The 19883-nt window shown below is 42.5% G+C and overlaps 1 protein-coding gene across 2 annotated transcripts in view; it reads right to left on the bottom strand.

Moving 5' to 3' along the window:
- Window positions 1-19883, bottom strand: part of ccnyl1 (cyclin Y-like 1) — a 110937-nt gene that overhangs the window by 16155 nt on the left and 74899 nt on the right. For both annotated transcript variants that reach the window (XM_063051622.1, XM_063051623.1), the window contains 2 exons: window positions 11711-11877; window positions 1897-2059 (listed from right to left, as the gene is read on the bottom strand). In XM_063051622.1, coding sequence (XP_062907692.1) covers window positions 1897-2059; window positions 11711-11877 — 330 coding nt within the window. The remainder of the gene's footprint in view (window positions 1-1896; window positions 2060-11710; window positions 11878-19883) is intronic.

The raw sequence follows: 19883 nt of genomic DNA, 5'->3' as shown, positions 1-19883 counted from the left end.
AACGACCTGGATGTGGGGGTAGAAGGGTGGGTTGGCAAGTTTACAGATGACACAAAGGTTGGCGGTGTTGTAGATAGTGTAGAGGATTGTTAAAGATTGCAGAGAGACATTGATAGGGTGTAGAAGTGGGCTGAGAAGTGGCAGATGGAGTTCAACCCAGAGAACTGTGAGGTGGTACACTTTGGAAGGACAAACTCCAAGGCAAAGTACAAAGTAAATGGCAGGATACTTGGTAGTGTGGAAGAGCAGAGGGATCTCAGGGTACATGTCCACGGATCCCTGAAAGTTGCCTCACAGGTGGATAGGGTAGTTAAGAAAGCCTATGGGGTGTTAGCTTTCATAAGTCAAAGGATAGAGTTTAAGAGTCGTGATGTAATGATGCAGCTCTTAAAACTCTGGTTAGGCCACACTTGGAGTACTGTGTCCAGTTCTGGTCACCTCACTATAGGAAGGATGTGGAAGCATTGGAAAGGGTACAGAGGAGATTTACCAGGATGCTGCCTGGTTTAGAGAGTATGCATTATGATCAGAGATTAAGGGAGCTAGGGCTTTACTCTTTGGAGAGAAGGAGGATGAGAGGAGACATGATAGAGGTGTACAAAATAATAAGGGGAATAGATAGAGAGGATAGCCAGCGCCTGTTCCCCAGGGCACCACTGCTCAATACAAGAGGACATGGCTGTAAGGTAAGGGGTGGGGTTCAAGGGGGATATTAGAGGAAGGTTTTTTACTCAGAGAGTGGTTGGTGCATGGAACGCACTGCCTGAGTCAGTGGTGGAGGCAGATACACTAGTGAAGTTTAAGAGACTACTAGACAGGTATATGGAGGAATTTAAGGTGGGGGCTTATATGGGAGGCAGAGTTTGAGGGTTGGCACAACATTGTGGGCCGAAGGGCCTGTACTATGCTGTACTATTCTATGTTCTATGTTAAAACTAAGTGGTTAGATTCAGTAACTTGAAATGATCATGGTCTGGACACAGAAAGGGAAAATTTAGCTGCCACTGATTTGTTCACAACATGCCTGAATTTTTTTCAGGTCTTGCTCCATCCAGGCACTGTCTGGCTCATTAGCTAAGGAGTTGTTAATGGAACTGAACGCTACAAAATCACTGGTTTCCAATAATGACCACAGTTTACAATGCGTGCACAATAAAATGACTATGTTGCAGGACTGACATATATTCCTTTAAAGCAGTTGGCAAACAAGTCAATACAGTTATGCATGCACAATTCTCTTTCTAAAGAGATTAAAAATTACAATTCTCTAAAGTAGTATTTGCAATAATTAGGAAAATTTATCAAGAAATTGTGTCACCAACAATGTATTATTTTAAAAGGAAAGAATGCATTTGATAAATTTTGAAAATCACTTAATTAGTAATCACTGGAGAATGTGCCAGATGACCATTAGTCCACGAGATGAGGTGTGAAACAGTAGACTAACATTATGAACAGGCTCAGGTTTATCCATATTTCCTTGTTATTTGCTCATTGATGTAACTGACAGTTCCCAATTAAGCAAGTCTGTTGGCACCAGAGAATAACATTGGCATCCTGAATGTACTCTCGTTAATTATCAGGAATTTGAGCACAAACTGGATTGACACCATTCCGCAACTTAAGAGGGAAATGGCCTTCAGACAAAACCTTAAATTGAGGTCCCATGTCCCATCCCAATAAACAATTCCAGGTTACTTTTGAAAGAACAAATGTATTATTGCAGTAATTATCTCTCATCCAAAAACTGTTTCCTTTCTGATTTTTCATATCATGGATCACAATGCAGATTGTGGGATCTTGTGGATAAATAAAACATATTGGGCTGACCTGTGGTTAAAAAAACCTGTTCTGTGAATGCATAGTGTGTTGCTTGATCTTTCTGAGAGTCATTACCTCCAGTTTTTGTGCTCGCTCTTTGCTGAGTGGTTCCAAGGGGAAGTTCATATTGTTGTCATCTGCCAGAGAGCGGAGATCAAAGTAATATTTGGCATAAACACTAGCAGGAACATTAATATTAAACTGTAGCAACTCTAGGAACTGCCTTTCCATCTCATTCCTGTTGGGGAAAAAACACAAAATGAAAAAGATTTGAATAAACAAAGTAACCAATCCTCAATTTACTAATAATATGCACTTCTGGAAAATACTTCATTAAGCAAAATTTTATGAGCAAAAAAGGCTGGGTAAAATATAATGTGGGAGTTTCCCTTCCAGTATATTCCTCAGGGCAGAGCATACACTGCTATTTATTAAATCAAAGTAGATTCTTAAATTATGTACTCCAAAGAGTGGACGGCATCAAAGTGAACATTTTTTAAGTTGAGTATCTGTAAATCAAGGAACAGAATGCTTGACTAACAGATTATCAAAAACTTAATTAACTTCAACAAATAAGGGTCCTGGGATGTGCAGACAAATTTAGCAAAAAGCCAGAAGTCAGCCCATTCCATGTTATCATTTGACTCATCTAAGTTTAGAGCTCTCAATATAGTCTGTAAATTTAACTAAATGCTTTCACACTCCAAAGCATCTACTTTACAAATGCATATCAACACTACTCAAGTAGCTGCTAACACGCAAGCTTCCAGTTGAAAAGAGCCACATGGTACTGGCACTCAAAGTCAGTTGACATGGCATTGTGGCAGAATTCCCTGCTGCAAGCAAGAAATAGGAGAGAAAAAGTAGTAGCAAAATCACAAGAGCCTGTAGAAGGGTTACATACTCATTCAGCTCCACCAAAGTATTAACCTTCTTCACCAAGGAACTTCACCTTTCTGGATGTGCCTTTTTCTTGATGCTACCATCAGGGAAAAGTTTAGGGCTCTTGATATAGCCTGTAAATTTAATGAACTAAATGCTTTCACACTCCAAAGAATTTAATTCACAAATGCCAGAAGACCTACATTCAATAATTTATAGTAATTTTGTTTTTGCACTGTATTGCTGCTGCGAAACAAACTTCACATCATTTAAGTCAATGATAATAAATATGACAGTTCCTTAAGGTAGTGGGGATAAGCTGCCACTGCCAATTAAATGTTCCCAATGACGTGCGTCTCAAATAGCCTCAGACAACCAAGTCCAGCTCCTGGCCTTCTTCACATGTAGCTTAGTTACCAAGCCTGGGGAACTGTTTCTACTGACGGGAACGGACAAAAGCATGTTACTGGTGTCTTCAAAACCAGCTACTTCGGGCAGATGGGGCTCGTCATTAGCTGTGGTTGGCAGCTCAAATAGGAGAAGAAAAGCTCTGAATTTAAACCTCTGCTGCCTTATGGCTACACTCATAGAGAAAACCTCAGGAGTAAATCCCGAGGAAAAATCTTTATCTGGAGTCCTTAAGGCAGTCCTACGTTGAGTTCAATGCTGACTGACAAATCCTGTGACGCCGCTGGTGCCAAACTGTATCATGTCTCTGCTTTTCCTTTGGATTCCTCAGCTGCCTGGAGAAGGGAAGCTTGCTACATGGGCCACGGATTGTTTCCATATCGTACTGCCCTGTCTTACATATCACAAAGACAGCTGGGATGCAACATCCATGGTTGTCTCTGCCCAAGGAGGGCCTTAATACATCTGATTCTGACCAGGTGATGCTACATAAGTGATTAGTATTTCAACTAACTACCTCTTTTATCTCCAACTGAGTTTCATTTAACAGGAGCCAAGACTTGGAGTGACAGACACAAGAGTTTGAAAGAGGCAGATCTCAGGAGTTGCTGATTAGTTTCACATAATAAATCTCTGAAAGAGGAACGCTGACAAATTGTTGGTTAATAATTGAGCAGTTTATTAACAGCAGCCAATAAAAATAAGTTAGTCAAGTGGAGTAGCTATTTTTGTTATTTGCCAGTGTAAGAGTGGGAAGCTAAGGCTTTGACTCAAGAGGCTTCAATGTGAAGAAGTGAAATGGTCTGGTGTGGGGAATGCAAGCTGTTTTTTTTTTAAAGGCTTCAGAGAAGGCAGGATGGTAATTAGGAAGATGGAATGCTCCTTCTGATGTGGGAAGTGATGGAACCTCATAGTCTCCCGGATGACTACATCAGTGAGAAGTGCACCCAATGCAGCTCCTGACAGACCAAGAAATTAGAGTTGGATCTGAAGGTATTCAGGATCATCTGGGAAGTGGAAGTCTTCGTAGATGAGACTTTACTGAAGTGGTCTCACCCAGTGTACAGGCTTCAAATAGGTGGGTGACCACCAAGAGAAGTAAATGGAGTTCACAGAGCTAGCAGCAGTATTAGGTTTTTGGTGCCGTCACCAGCAATGAGGCTCAGAGTGAAAGGGTGCAGTCAGTCAGGGTGATGGTGATCAGAGATTCCATAGTGAGGGGGTAGACAGGAAATTCGGTGACACAGAAGAGACAATAGGATGGTGTGTTGCCTCGCAGCTGCCAAGGGTTAAGGATATCTCTGAGCAGTCACAGAAAATTCTTGAAGAAAATGATAAGCAAGCAAAGGACATGATAATACAAAGAATATTAGTAGAACAGGGGATGAGGTCTTGCAGAAAGAGTATAGGGAGGTAAGTAACAAATTAAAATCCTGGACCTTGAGTGTAGTGATCTCTAGATTACTCCTGGTACCATGTGCATGTGAGTCCAGGAATACAAAGAGAGGCCAAATGAATGCGTGGATGAAGAGCTGATGCAGGGATAGTGATTCAGGTTCTTGGATCATAGAATCATAGAAAACCTACAGTACAATACAGGCCCTTTGACCCACAAAGCTGTGCCAAACATGTCCTTACGTTAAAAATTACGTAGGGTTACCCATAGCCCTCTATTTTTCTGAGCTCCATGCACCTGTCCAGAAGTCTCTTTAAAAGACTCTATCGTATCCACCTCCACCACCGTCACTGGCAGCCCATTCCAGGCACTCGTCACTCCCTGCGTAAAAAACTTACCCCCGACATCTCCCCTATAACCTACTTCCAAGCACCTTAAAACTGTGCCCTTTTGTGATAGCCATTTCAGCCCTGGGAAAAAGCTCTGGCTATCCACACGATCAATGCCTCTCATCATCTTAGACACCTCTATCAGGTCACTTCTCATCCTCCGAGGAAAAAAGGCCGAGTTCACTCAACCTATTCTTTTAAGGCATGCTCCCCAATCCAGGCAACATCCTTGTAAATCTCCTCTGCACCCTTTCTATGGTTTCCACATCCTTCCTATAGTGAGATGACCAGAACTGAGCATAGTACTCCAAGTGGGGTCTAACCAGGGTCCTATATAGCTGCAACATTACCTCTCGGCTCCTAAACTCAATCCCACAATTGAAGAAGGCCAATGCACCGAATGCCTTCTTAACCAGGGACAACATCCGCAGCAACTTTGAGTGTCCTATGGACTCGGACCCCAAGATCCCTCTGATCCTGTACACTGCCAAGAGTCTTACTATTAATACTATATTCTGTCATCATATCTGACCTACCAAAATGAACCACCTCACACTCAGCAGGGTTGAACTACATCTGCCACTTCTCAGCCCAGTTTTGCATCCTATCAATGTCCCAGTGTAACCTCTGACAGCCCTCCACACTATCCACAACACCCCCAACCTTTGTGTCATCAGCAAATTTACTAACCCATTCCTCCACTTCTTCATCCAGGTCATTTATATAAAAAAAATCACAAAGAGCAGGGGTCTCAGAACAGATCTCTGAGGCACACCGCTGGTGAACGACCTCCATGCAGAATATGACCCATCTATAACCACTCTTTGCCTTCTATGGGCAAGTCAGTTCTGGATCCACAAAGCAATGTCCCCTTGGATCTCATGGCTCCTTTCTCAATAAGACTTATCAAATGCCTTGCTGAAATCCATATACACTACATCTACTGCTCTACCTTCATCAATGTGTTTAGTCACATCCTCAAAAAATTCTATCAAGCCCTTCAGGCACGACCTGACTTTGACAAAGCCATGCTAACTATTCCTAATCATATTATGCTTCTCCAAATGTTCATAAATCCTGCCTCTCAGGATCTTCTCCATCAGAGTGGGGGTGTGTGTGGGTGACGTGGTAAGAGTGTGTGTGTGTGACGTGGTCAGAGTGGTGGTGTGGGTGATGTGTGCGTGGGGGTGTGGGTGACGTCAGAGTGGGGTGTGTGGGGGTGACATGGTCAGAGTGGGGGTGTGTGGGTGACGCGGTCAGAGTGGGGGTGTGTGTGGGTGACACGGTCAGAGTGGTGGTGTGGGTGTGTGACGGGGTAAGAGTGGGGGTGTGTGTGTATGACATGGTCAGAGTGGTGGTGTGGGGGACGTGGTCACCTCCCTCCCACTTTCTGCAGGGATCGCTCCCTATGTAACTCCCTTGTCCAGTAGTCCCTCCCCACTGAGCTCCCTCCTGGCACTTAATCCTTGCAAGCAGAACAAGAGCTACACCTGCTCCTACACCTCCTCCCACACTACTATTCAGGGCCCCAAACAGTCCTTCCAGGTGAGGTGACACTTCACCTGAGAGTCTGTTGGGGTCATCTATTGTATCCGGTGCTCCTGGTATAGCCTCCTGTATATCGGTGAGACTCAACGTAGATTGGGAGACCGCTTCACCAAGCACCTACACTCCATCTGTCAGAAAAAGTGGGATCTCCAGTGTCACCCATTTTAATTCCACTTCCACTGTCGCAATGAAGCCACACTCAGGTTGGAGGAGCAATATTTTATATTCCGTCTGGGTAGCCTCTAATTGGATGCCACGAATATCGATTCTCTAACTCCCGGTAATGCCCCTCCCCCAACTTCACCATTTCCCATTCCCCTTTCCTTCTGTCAGCTTATCACCTTGCCTCCCTATTGCCTCCCTCTGGTGCTCATTCTTCTTGTCTTTTCTTCTATGGCTTTCTGTCCCCTCCTATCAGATTCCCTCTTCTCCAGCACTTTATCTCTTTCACCAGTCAACTTCCCAGCTCTTTACTTCACCCTTCCTACCTCCTAGTTCACCTATCACTGTGTATTTCTTCCTCCCCCCCTTCTAAATCTGACTCCTCATCTTTTGTTCTCCAGTCCTGCTGAAGGGTCTCCGCCCGAAGCATCGACTATACTCTTTTCCATAGATGCTGCCTGGCTTGCTGAGTTCCTCCAGCATTTTGTGTGTGTTGCTTTGATTTCCAGCATCTGCAGATTTTCTCCTGTTTGTGATGGGAGTAATAAGTAGTCAATGGCTTTATCTGTAGGTGTGGGCACGAGGCCAAGTGGTTAAGGCATTGGACTAGCGACCTGAAGGTCGTGAGTTCCAGCCCCAGCCGAGGCAATGTGTTGTGTCCTTGAGCAAGGCACTTAATCACACATTGCGATGACACTGGTGCCAAGCTGTATGGGTCCTAATGCCCTTCCTTTGGACAACATTGGTGTCGTGGAGAGGGGAGACTTGCAGCATGGGCAACTGCTGGTCCTCTATACAACCTTGCTCAGGCCTGCACCCTGGAGTGGAGACTTTCCAGGCACAGATCCATGGTCTCGCAAGACTAACGGGTTTATCTGTGAGAGGTCATGTTTGATGAATCTTGCAGTTTTTCCAAAAAGGCAACTATGGGAATAGATGAAGGTATGGCTGTGGATGCTGTCTACATGGACTTTAATAAGGCATTTAACAAGGTCCTGCATGGCAGGCTTATTGGGAAAGTTAGGTCACACGGGATTGAGATGGAGCTAGCTTGATGACAGGAAGTAGAGATTGATTCAAGGTCAATTCTCTGACTGTGTTGGGACCTCTGTCATTCAATTATGTATGTAAATGAGTTGGATGTGAATGTACAAGATTTTTAAATTTTTTACGCATTGAGTGCTGCTCTTCTATTTTTATTCTTTTTTTCTTTAATTGGGTTCTTTCAGGTTTCTTGCTTTCTGTGGTTACCTGTGAGCAAACAAATCTCAAGACTGTATAATTTATACATTCTTTGATAATAAATGTACTTGAATCTTAATGTTACTGAATTAGGGGATCTTGTTGATAATGAAGCAGGTAACAATTACAAAGAGATCTTGATCAGTTATGGTGATGGGCTGAAGAATGGCAAATGGATTTCAACTTGGATAAGTGTGAAGTGATATATTTTGGATAGTCAAACCAGGGCAGGGGTTGCACAATGAACGGTAGGGCACTGATAACTGTGGTGGAACAGAGGGTTACAGTAGTTCAAGTGCACAGTTCGCTGCTAGAGTGCATGGTCAACAATTTAAAATTTTTAATTCAGATTTCAGCATGCCTTCTAGAATTTATGTTCAAGTAAATAATCTGGAATTATTTCCAAAAGTCATTAATAATGATCACCACAAAACTACCATTGTACAAAAAAACATTTGATTTACTAATATCTTTCAGTTGGGTGGTGGGAATAGCAGAAAGGAAGATGGGGAAAGAAGCTGGAGTCAATTCAGTATATAACATTGACAGCGTTAATGATTGCTATATTTGCTTTAGGCAAGAATATCAAGAGGAATAAAATCAAAATAGGTAACTGGAGTTAAGATACCGATTAGCATGAATTGAATGACAAACTAGGGTCTGAATGACCTAAACCTTCTTATTCCAAATGAAAACATAAATTATAAAATTGTAGGCATTTTCATAGCCTAGACCTCTCTTAGCTCCATTCTCAAATTATTCTGAACACAACAACAGCGAAGGTTTTAGGAGATCAATCAGTTTAGCCTCAGGACATACTACACAGGCTTCTCAAGACGCTGTCCTATACCCAAACACTTCCAGCTGCTTCACAATTAACTTTCAGTATGAAACCAAGTAAGGAACATGGATGTCCATTCACAACTTTATTTAATTCACATCTGGGTGCCATGGTAGCATAGTATTAACATGATGCTATTACAGCTTAGGGCATTTTAGAGCTCAGTTTAATTCCAGCGCCATTCTGCAAGGGGTCTCTGTACGTTATTCCTGCAGGTACCTTGGGTATTCTGGTTTCCTCTCACACTACAAAGTTGTACCAGGTAGGTTAACTGGTGATTGTGATTAGGTTAGGGGTAGTCGGGGTTAAAGGGTTGCCAGGGCTGTAAGGGCCTACTTGGTAAGTAAATAATGTCTTGCTAAGTAAATAAATAAACCTGCTCAAATAATGGAACAATTTGTGTCAGAACGCAGCAAGTCCTGGATGATAATCAGGGTATGGGCAAGTAACAACTGTACCACATAAGAACCAGTCAATGACTTTCTCCAATAAGAGGATTCAGTAGGCTCTATTTTTTATTCAATGACATTCTCCTTTGTTGATTTACCTGCCTTCAGCACATTGAGGATCAATATTGACCATATAAATATTAAGGCTAAATAACAAAGTCAAAAGCTCAAACACTGAAGTGTGAGATTCATCTCTCAATTCCCCAGCCTTTCCACATCCTACAAAGCAAACCCTTCAACCACCAAAAAGCTGCCTACTTGCTACATCTCTTCCACTGTGTAAACATTCAATCTTTTGTCAATGGGTCCAGTCTAAAAGACACATTGCAGCAATTCACCAAAATTTCCTCCACAACACTACTTAGTCTTACAATATTTACTTTGCCAAAGCAAAAAGCAACAAAATGCGAAGACGGCATCAAAGGGGTTCTTTTTTCCCTCAGTCAGAGGGTGGTCAGAACTTGGAACACACAGCCCAAAAGTGGTGGTGCAGGCAGGTACTCATAAAATTTGAGTAACATCTAGATGAGCACTTGAATTCCAAGACAAATAAGGCTACAGACTAATTGCCGGTGAATGGGATTAGTACAGACGGTAACTTGATGGTCAAGATGGAACATGATGGGCCAAAGAAGTAGCTTTTGCACTGTATGACTGTGACTCAGGAAGTTAATGAGCCATAAAACACAAGTCCACAATTACTTCTTGAGTAACGGGGGCACTTTCAACTAAGAACTCTAGAGATTTTGAGCTTGTACTTCAACTTTCCAATGTATGAGATGCATGCGGTAACTAGTATCCTATTGTATAATAATTTTGCAATAGGATGGCAGTAAAGGCCATGCAGCAAAGGGAAATGTAAATATATGCCAAGATAACTGCCTGATTTAATAGCACAGAACATTAAGGTTGCAATCACAAGATGAAGTGAGGTGACAATAATTGAACATCCACCACATAAGCTTCATACAAAAATGCCTTGCCCTTTAAATTGATTGTTAACAAAAACAAATCTAAGGAAAAGATGTCAGTCTTCCATCTTTTAATAATATAGCATCCCTACAGCAGATCAAAAGGATTCATATGTTGTGCAGAGCCACTTTCACCAGGATCATAACAGACAGAGATTTAGTGGGGAGCGAAAAACATAGACATATATACACACATACACAACACACAAAGGGCTTAGCCAGTCACCAAGGCAACAAATGGACTCTCAGAATACTGCTGTTATCATGTCAGAGGATGAGGGCTCTTGAACCTGCAGAGACACATTACAGAAAAGGCTTTTAACAGGAGGCTGCTCTTCGTTATGCAACAGGCTAATACATAGGTAGCATATCGCAAGAGTGCTACACTTCATTGCCCTTGACATCTGCAACCATGGAAGCTGTGCAATTCTCAATGAGCTTTATTAAATAATTATCTTAAAATGAACCTCTGCATCCACTTACTCTTATCTTTTATCAGCTTCCATTTTTAATGAAGCTGAACAAAGGCACCAATGCAAAACAAAAACCAGCCTCAACATTTCTCAATTCATTTGTCAGTCATTTGGCATTCAATCCAACATTCATAGCAAGAATCTTCAGAGTGAACATCAAAAACAATTTGCAAGTAAATAAAGCAGAAGCAGATCACTAAAATTTGCAGCAAGCTTCTTCCCCATGTTGGTAAAATGCACTTAATGTTTACTAGAACATTATTCATCCATCTTGCTTCTAAATATGAAATTTCAGTCAGTTCACAAATTTATGTACATGCCTGAACCATGAGTTGACCCATGCTTTTTTTAAACGAGAGTAAGCATAAAGAATGATTAAGATTATAGAACTTGGACTCTTTTGTTACCCGCCCCCCCGCACAACGATTTCACACATTCCTGGCCCACATCCTATACACTACCCTATCCAAACAAGAGGTTATCAAAATTTTGCTCATTTCTTCATAGTTATATTGCATAAAATCTTGTTCTTCCATCACGTTTGTGCATGTTCATTTACATTAGCTCCTAGCTAGGCAATACCTTGCTTTTTTATGAAAAAAATTCAATTCTTCTATCATAAGCCTCAGATCTCATTTCTCTGCTTCTATAATCTATTCCAATTCTCCGAAATATGCAGGCTATTAGTCTCTTCATAAATTACTTTGCAAACAGGTAGGTTTTAGGGTGATCCTTAACATCTACCTTTTCCACCAAGCTGCCATATCTTTGCTTGACAACATTCCTATACGGCACATTGGGAGATTTTACTGCATTAAAGTTATTTTATAAATGCAATTTACAATTAGCTCAAGCATGCTCATTAAGTCTGAATGCTATGCTGATTCAGAAAAGTGACTTTCAAAAGTTGCAAAGCACAGAGATGGCAGACACTGGAATCTGGAGCAACAATCTGCTGAAGGAACTCAGTGGTGGTGCACCATGAGAACTGATGCAGGGGTTCCAACCCAAAATGCTGACAATTCCTCTCCTCCCCAGCAGATGCTACTTGACTAGCTGAATTTCCCCAGTAGGTTGCTTATTGTTCAACTTTTGCGAGTTTCAATAAAGGTAAACTCAAATACTTACATGTCCTCGACAGTCATGTCTTTTAGAATCTGACAGTAGTCTACATTCCAGACTGCCTGATCATCCCATACCTTGGAAGCAAGCAGGATGGCACCCAGTACAATCCGTTTCCAGTTACTGGGGCAAATATCTATCTCAGCATATGTTAGCAACCTTTCTAGATAAACCTAGGAGAAAGGATGTTTTTATTCATGTTACAGTTGTACAAAAATGAGCAAACTATACATTAATAAGCCCTTAAAATGTTCACGTGTAGGAATTGGAGAAAATACTTTACTACCAGAAATGTCAAAAGAATCCTCATAAAGCAGCACTGTACAACAAAATAAAAACAGAAAAGGCCAACATTGCCTTCACCCTGTTTGACAGATGAACCAAACATCTTTTAGTATTTTTACTGGAAACTGTTACTTTGATGGACCTCAAAGCAGGAGATTTATGAGTAACAACCATTTTCCTGCTGCAGCAATTTGTAGTTTCTACCATGCAGCCCAAAGGTGATGAAAACTGATTTAATGGGTGGAACTTAGGAGGATGACGGTGCCTAACGGCGACTCCTTTGCTTGCATCTTCAGAAACAGCTCTATTTCTATCTTTCATATCTCTATTTTTCCCTTTCAAGGTTCTTTTGAAGGCCCTCACCTGGAGTTGCACGCTGACTTTGGTTCTTTGCGGGAATAGGACCTGCTCTTGGGGTCTTACGACTGGTCGCTATATTAAGGATGCGGCCTAGAAGACTAGGAATTTCTTAGCTCTGGACGCAACAGACTTTTAACATCGTAAATCAGCGAGTTGAAACAGGGACACCTCTTTTCCCTTATTAGGGAGAGAGAGAGCCTGTGGTATGTCGAATTACTGGGTGAACGAGTAATCTTTGGGGTACTGCAAGTTTGTGTCTTTGTTGATGCTTTGCTGCATGCTTGAGTGCTCAGTGGGGGAGTGTCAATGCTTTTTTTGCTGGTGGGGGAAGGTATTGTTGCTTTGCTGCTTATGTGTGGGTGGGGGGAGCTGGGGGGCGTTGGGGTTCTAACATTTAACTGTCATTTATTCTTTGGGGCACACTGTTTTTGTGGATGGTTGCAAAGAAAAAGAATTTCAGGATGTATATTGTAAACATTTCTCTGACATTAAATGTACCTTTGAAACCTTTGAAAAAAAAACTGAGGCCATAGACAATCTAGATTGGTCTTGCAGGTTTCTTAGCAGAGGTCTTAATCAGTAGCAAAGGAGTATTTGGCTTGTTTAGGTAGTTAGTGGTGTACAATGACTTAAAAAGAGAAAAAAAATCAAAAAGAACAAACATAAAATGCCATATCACTGTGCAGCTGCACACACTAACACTGACTAACGTGGAATGTAAGCTAAGATTCACTGCAAAACACCTTCCTATTATTTACACCACCCATGAGAGGAGTGAGGGAAGAAAGAAAAGATCTGCCATTTAAAAGCTCACAAGAAATACAAAATGAACAGAAGAAAGGCAAACCAGTTGGTCCAGCTAGCATATATTCATTAACTTAAAAAGGAGAGAGAGAAAAAAAATACAAAGATTTACAATAATGGTGTATAAACATACACCAGAACGAGGGGTCACAGTTTGAGGATAGAGGGGAAGCCTTTTAGGACCGAGATTAGGAAAAACTTCTTCACACAGAGAGTGGTGAATCTGTGGAATTCTCCGCCACAGCAAACTGTTGAGGCCAGTTCATTGGCTATGTTTAAGAGGGAGTTAGATATGGCCCTTGTGGCTACAGGGGTCAGGGGGTATGGAGGGAAGGCTGGGTTCTGAGTTGGATGATCAGCCATGATCATAATAAATGGCGGTGCAGGCTCGAAGGGCCGAATGGCCTACTCCTGCACCTATTTTCTATGTTTCTATACAAATGGCAGTAGACCATTTAGTTCCTTCTGCTTATTTCTCCAATTAATCAAATCCATGGCCAATGAGTGATCCAAAGCTTCCCAGACCTTTAACACTTTTGGTTATCAAACATACATTAATGTCAATTACAAGTTTTCATGGACCAAGTATTTGACTGCCATTGACAGAAGAGATTTCCACTTTGCCATTACTGTGTGCAGAGGAGTTTCTTATTTCACTCTTAAAAGGCTGAATTCTATTCTTATGTCTATTTAACTCCTAGAATTCCCAATGTGTAAAAAATGTTTTATTATCTACTTCGTATCTCAAAACCTATCAAAGAGTGCCTTAATCTTCCAAATTTCAGGAAGTTAAACACTAATTTCTGTGAACTCTTCATGTAATTTAACCTGTAGTGAACAGTTTTCACTCTAAATCTATGCTGTGCTACTTCCAACACCTTTCTAAATTGTGGTATGTAAAACATCTCTCAGTACTCAAGGGTGATCTAACCAGAGTTTTTCTCCCCCATATGGATAACTATAATATAGTTCCTATTCCCAAACACTTCACTCCTCTAACTGCAAATACAGTATCTATTAACCTTTTCTCTTTGCACCTGTTCATGTAAATTTATGAATGCATATGTCTGCATTCTCTTTGGTCTTCAACTACTTTTAGATTTCCAGTATTTGAAAAGTATTGAGGTCTCTCCAATGCATATCCAAAGTGGATGATGTGACATCTGTCTCATTTGCCTTGGGTCTCCCCATTCACTCAATCAATGGTTTCAGTCGAAGCAAGCAGCTGAGAAGAAGGGAGTGAGGAAATCGGGTAGAAAAAGTTGTTTTATTTTTTAAACACTGCTCGGGGAGAAGGGTCTGCACTGCGCAGGCGTGTGACGTAGCGCGCCAAGGTTTAAAAAGAGAAATTTTCAACGGTTCTTGTTTCAGTCGAAGCAAGCAGCTGAGAAGAAGGGAGTGAGGAAATCGGGTAGAAAAAGTTGTTTTATTTTTTAAACACTGCTCGGGGAGAAGTGTCTGCACTGCGCAGGCGCATGATGTAGCACGCCAAGGTTTAAAAGCAGACCACCATATACAGCGGCCATCGGAGTGGACTGAGTTAGAGTGGGACGGCTTTGGCTCAACAGGCTTCAGTGAGAACAGGCAGGGGCTAGGGTAGGTTCCGGAAAGTTTTTTGTTCAGATTGTTTAGAGTAGAGAGAATGCCAGGCAGGATGTTGGAATGCTCCTCTTGCAGGATGTGGGAAGTCAGGGAGCCCTCCGGTGTCCCTGACAACGACACCTGCAAGAAGTGCATCCAGCTGCAGCTCCTAACAAACCGCGTTAGGGAACTGGAGCAGGAGCTGGATGACCTGCGGATCATTCGGGAGAATGAGGAGACTATAGATAGTAGCAACAGGGAGGTAGTTACGCCAAAGGAGCAGAGGACAGGAAATTGGGTCACTGTCAGGCGAGGGAAGAGGAAAGGGCAGGCAGAGCAAGGTTCCCCTGTGGCCATCCCCCTCAACAAGTATACCGCATTGGATACTGTTGGGGGGGGGGTGACTTACCTGGGACAAGCTGCAGTAGCTGGATCTCTGGCACTGAGTCTGGCTCTGCAGTGCAGAAGGGAGGGTGGAAAAAGAGGAGAGCGGTAGTGATAGGGGACTCGATAGTTAGAGGTGCAGATAGGAGGTTCTGTGGTCGTGACAGAGAATCCAGGATGGTTTGTTGCCTCCCGGGTGCCAGGGTCAAGGACGTCTCTGATCGCTTGCATGACATTCTGAAGTGGGAGGGTGATCAGCCAGATGTCGTGGTGCACATCGGTACCAATGACATATCAAGGAAGAGTGAGAAGATCCTGGAGAGTGAGTATAGAGAGCTTGGTAGGAAGTTGAAAAGCAGGACCTCAAGGGTGGTAATCTCAGGATTGCTACCTGTGCTAGGTGCCAGTGAGGGTAAGAATAGGATGCTCTGGAGGATGAACAAGTGGCTGAGGAACTGGTGTAGGGGGCAGGGTTTTAGATTTCAGGATCATTGGGACCTCTTCTGGGGCAGGTGGGACCTGTACAAGAGAGACAGGTTACACTTGAACTACAGGGGGACCAATATCCTTTCAGGGAGGTTTGTTAGTGCTATTGGGGAGGCTTTAAACTAGATTTGCAGGGGGATGGGAACCAGAGTGCCAGAGCTGACAATGGGGCTGGGGTGAAAATAAATGATGTTAAAAGTTCAAGCAAAGCCACAAATAGAAACGTTGTGAGAGGTGGTAAAAAATCTTCTGAGGTGTATATATTTCAATGCTAGGAGTATTGCGGGGAAGGCGGATGAGTTGAGGGCGTGGATTGACACGTGGAATTATGACGTTATAGCAATTAGTGAAACTTGGCTACAGGAGGGGCAGGACTGGCAGCTTAATATTCCAGGGTTCCGATGTTTCAGATGTGATCGAGGCAGAGGAATGAAAGGTGGGGGAATAGCATTGCTTGTTAGGGAAAATATTACAGCAATGCTCAGGCAGGACAGATTAGAGGGCTTGTCTACTGAGTCCTTATGGGTGGAGCTGAGAAACAGGAAAGGTATGGCCACATTAGTGGGATTGTATTACAGACCACCCAATAGTCAACGAGAATTGGAAGAGCAAATCTGCAGAGAGATAGCAGGCAACTGCAGGAAACATAAATTTGTGGTGGTAGGGGATTTTAATTTTCCATACATTGATTGGGACTCCCATACTGTTAGGGGTCTAGATGGTTTAGAGTTTGTAAAATGTGTTCAGGAAAGTTTTCTAAATCAATATATAGAGGGACCAACTAGAGGGGATGCAATATTGGATCTCCTATTAGGAAACGAGTTAGGACAAGTGACGGAAGTCTGTGGAGGGGAGCACTTTGGTTCCAGTGATCATAACACCAGTAGTTTCAATTTGATCATGGATAAGGATAGATCTGGTCCTAGGGTTGAGGTTCTGAACTGGAAGAAGGCCAAATTTGAAGAAATGAGAAAGGATCTAAAAAGCCTGGATTGGGACAGGTTGTTCTCCAGCAAAGATGTGATCGGTAGGTGGGGAGCCTTCAAAGGAGAAATTTTGAGAGTGCAGAGTTTGTATGTTCCTGTCAGGATTAAAGGCAAAGTGAATAGGAATAAGGAACCTTGGTTCTCAAGGGATATTGCAACTCTGATAAAGAGAGAGTTGTATGACATGTATAGGAAACAGGGAGTAAATAAGGTGCTTGAGGAGTATAAGACGTGCAAGAAAATACTTAAGAAAGAAATCAGGAGGTCTAAAAGAAGACATGAGGTGCCTTGGCAGTCAGAGTGAAGGATAATCCAAAGAGCTTTTACAGGTATAAGGATTGTAAGGGATAAAATTGGTCCTCTTGAAGATCAGAGTGGTCGGCTATGTGCAGAACCAAAGGAAATGGGGGAGATCTTAAATAGGTTTTTTGCGTCTGTATTTACTAAGGAAACTGGCTTGAAGTCTATGGAATTAAGGGAAACAAGTAGTGAGATCATGGAAACTGTACAGATTGAAAAGGAGGAGGTGCTTGCTGTCTTGAGGAAAATTAAAGTGGATAAATCCCCGGAACCTGACAGGGTGTTCCCTCTGACCTTGAAGGAAACTAGTGTTGAAATTGCAGGGGCCCTGGCAGAAATATTTAAAATGTCGCTGTCTACAGGTGAGGTGCCGGAGGATTGGAGAGTGGCTCATGTTGTTCCGTTGTTTAAAAAAGGATCGAAAAGTAAGCTGGGAAATTATAGGCCGGTAAGTTTAACGTCGGTAGTAAGTTAGTTATTGGAGGAGTACTAAGAGACAGAATCTACAAGCATTTGGATAGACAAGGACTTATTAGGGAGAGTCAACATGGCTTTGTGCGTGGTAGGTCATGTTTGACCAATCTATTGGAGTTTTTCGAGGAGGTTACCAGGAAAGTGGATGAAGGGAAGGCAGTGGATATTGTCTACATGGACTTCAGTAAGGCCTTTGACAAGGTCCCGCATGGGAGGTTAGTTAGGAAAATTCAGTCGCTAGGTATACATGGAGAGGTGGTAAATTGGATTAGACATTGGCTCAATGGAAGAAGTCAAAGAGTGGTAGTAGAGAATTACTTCTCCGAGTGGAGGCCTGTGACTAGTGGTGTGCCACAGGGATCAGTGCTGGGTCCATTGTTATTTGTCATCTATATCAATGATCTGGATGATAATGTGGTAAATTAGATCAGCAAATTTGCTGATGATACAAAGATTGGAGGTGTAGTAGACAGTGAGGAAGGTTTTCAGAGCCTGCAGAGGGACTTGGACCAGCTGGGAAAATGGGCTGAAAAATGGCAGATGGAGTTTAATACAGACAAGTGTGAGGTATTGCACGTTGGAAGGACAAACCAAGGTAGAACATACAGGGTTAACGGTAAGGCACTGAGGAGTGCAGTAGAACAGAGGGATCTGGGAATACAGATACAAAATTCCCTAAAAAATGGCGTCACAGGTAGATAGGGTTGTAAAGAGAGCTTTTGGTACATTGGCCTTTATTAATCAAAGTATTGAGTATAAGAGCTGGAATGTTATGATGAGGTTGTATAAGGCATTGGTGAGGCCGAATCTGGAGTATTGTGTTCAGTTTTGGTCACCAAATTACAGGAAGGATATAAATAAGGTTGAAAGAGTGCAGAGAAGGTTTACAAGGATGTTGCCGGGACTTGAGAAACTCAGTTACAGAGAAAGGTTGAATAGGTTAGGACTTTATTCCCTGGAGCATAGAAGAATGAGGGGAGATTTGATAGAGGTATATAAAATTATGATGGGTATAGATCGAGTGAATGCAAGCAGGCTTTTTCCACTGAGGCAAGAGGAGAAAAAAACCAGAGGACATGGGTTAAGGGTGAGGGGGAAAAAGTTTAAAGGTAACATGGGGGGGGGGGCTTCTTCACACAGAGAGCGGTGGGAGTATGGAATGAGCTGCCAGACGAGGTGGTAAGTGCAGGTTCTTTTTTAACATTTAAGAATAAATTGGACAGATACATGGATGGGAGGTGTATGGAGGGATATGGTCCGTGTGCAGGTCAGTGGGACTAGGCAGAAAATGGTTCGGCACAGCCAAGAAGGGCCAAAAGGCCTGTTTCTGTGCTGTAGTTTTTCTATGGTTTCTAATTACTAACAATATTTTTTCCATCTATATATTACACATAATGCTGCCATCTTTACCATTCAGTCCATCCACTCCATGCTGATGCATTTTCCGGCCCAGTCCATCTACCCACACAAGAAAACCATAGCCCTCCATTCCCCTGTCATCCATGTACCTATCCAAACCTCTTAAATGTGGCAAATGAACTTGCATCCATCTCTTCCAGTGCAATTCGTTCCACATTCACACCACTCATTGAGTGAAGAAGCTCCCCTCAGATTCCCCTTAAATATTTCATGTTTAACCCTACACCCATGACCTCCAGTGCTAGTCTTATACAACCCTAGGGGAAAAAGACTGCATGTATTTACCCTATCTATACTCCTCAATTTTGTATACCTCTAAAAGATTTTTCCTCATTCTCTCCTATGCTCCAGGGAATAAAGTCCGAACCTACTTAACCACTCCCTATAATTCTAGTCCTCAAGTCCTAGTAACATCCTCGTAAATTTTCTCCGCACTCTAAAGGTTAATGATATCTTTCCTATCGGTGGATGACCAGAACTGCATCCAATATTCAGTCTCACCAATATCTTATACAACTTTAACATAACATCTCAACTCCTATACTCGATGCTCTGATTTATGAAGGCCTATGTGCTAAAAACTCTTTACCATCCTAACTGTTGAAGTGACTTTCAAGGAAGTTTGGATCTGTAATCCCAGATTCCTTTGTTCTACCACACAATTCAGTGCTCTACCATTCACTGTGCAAGTTCTACTTTGAACTTGTGTCAATTTACTAGCTTTCAGTTTCAAGGGATTCCTTAGGTTGTTATAGTCAGGGGTGGTAGTGGGGATAAGCTCCTATTACCTATTAAGTGTTCCCAATAACGTGCATCTCCAATAGCCTTTGAAAACGAAGCTCATCTCCTGGGCTTAATATGTGGCTTAGCTACAAAGCCCAGCAGAACCATTTCCACAAGCAGAAGGGGCTCCTCAGCCGTGGCTGGCTGCTCATCTAGAAGGAAAACTCTGACCTCAAACCCCCACTGCCTTGAAGCTATACCCACTAATGGGGAAGGCTTCAGAGTAAACACAGAGGAAAAATCCAGAGCTGGAGTCCCTACCTGTGTTGAGCTCAATGCTGACTGGCATCTCTTGCGATGCCACTGGTGCCAAACTC

The sequence above is a fragment of the Mobula hypostoma genome, chromosome 6, assembly GCF_963921235.1.
Source record: "Mobula hypostoma chromosome 6, sMobHyp1.1, whole genome shotgun sequence".
Classification (NCBI taxonomy): Eukaryota; Metazoa; Chordata; class Chondrichthyes; order Myliobatiformes; family Myliobatidae; genus Mobula; species Mobula hypostoma.
The sequence above is the reverse complement of the archived record's forward strand: the minus strand, read 5'-3'. Positions and strand labels throughout refer to the sequence as shown.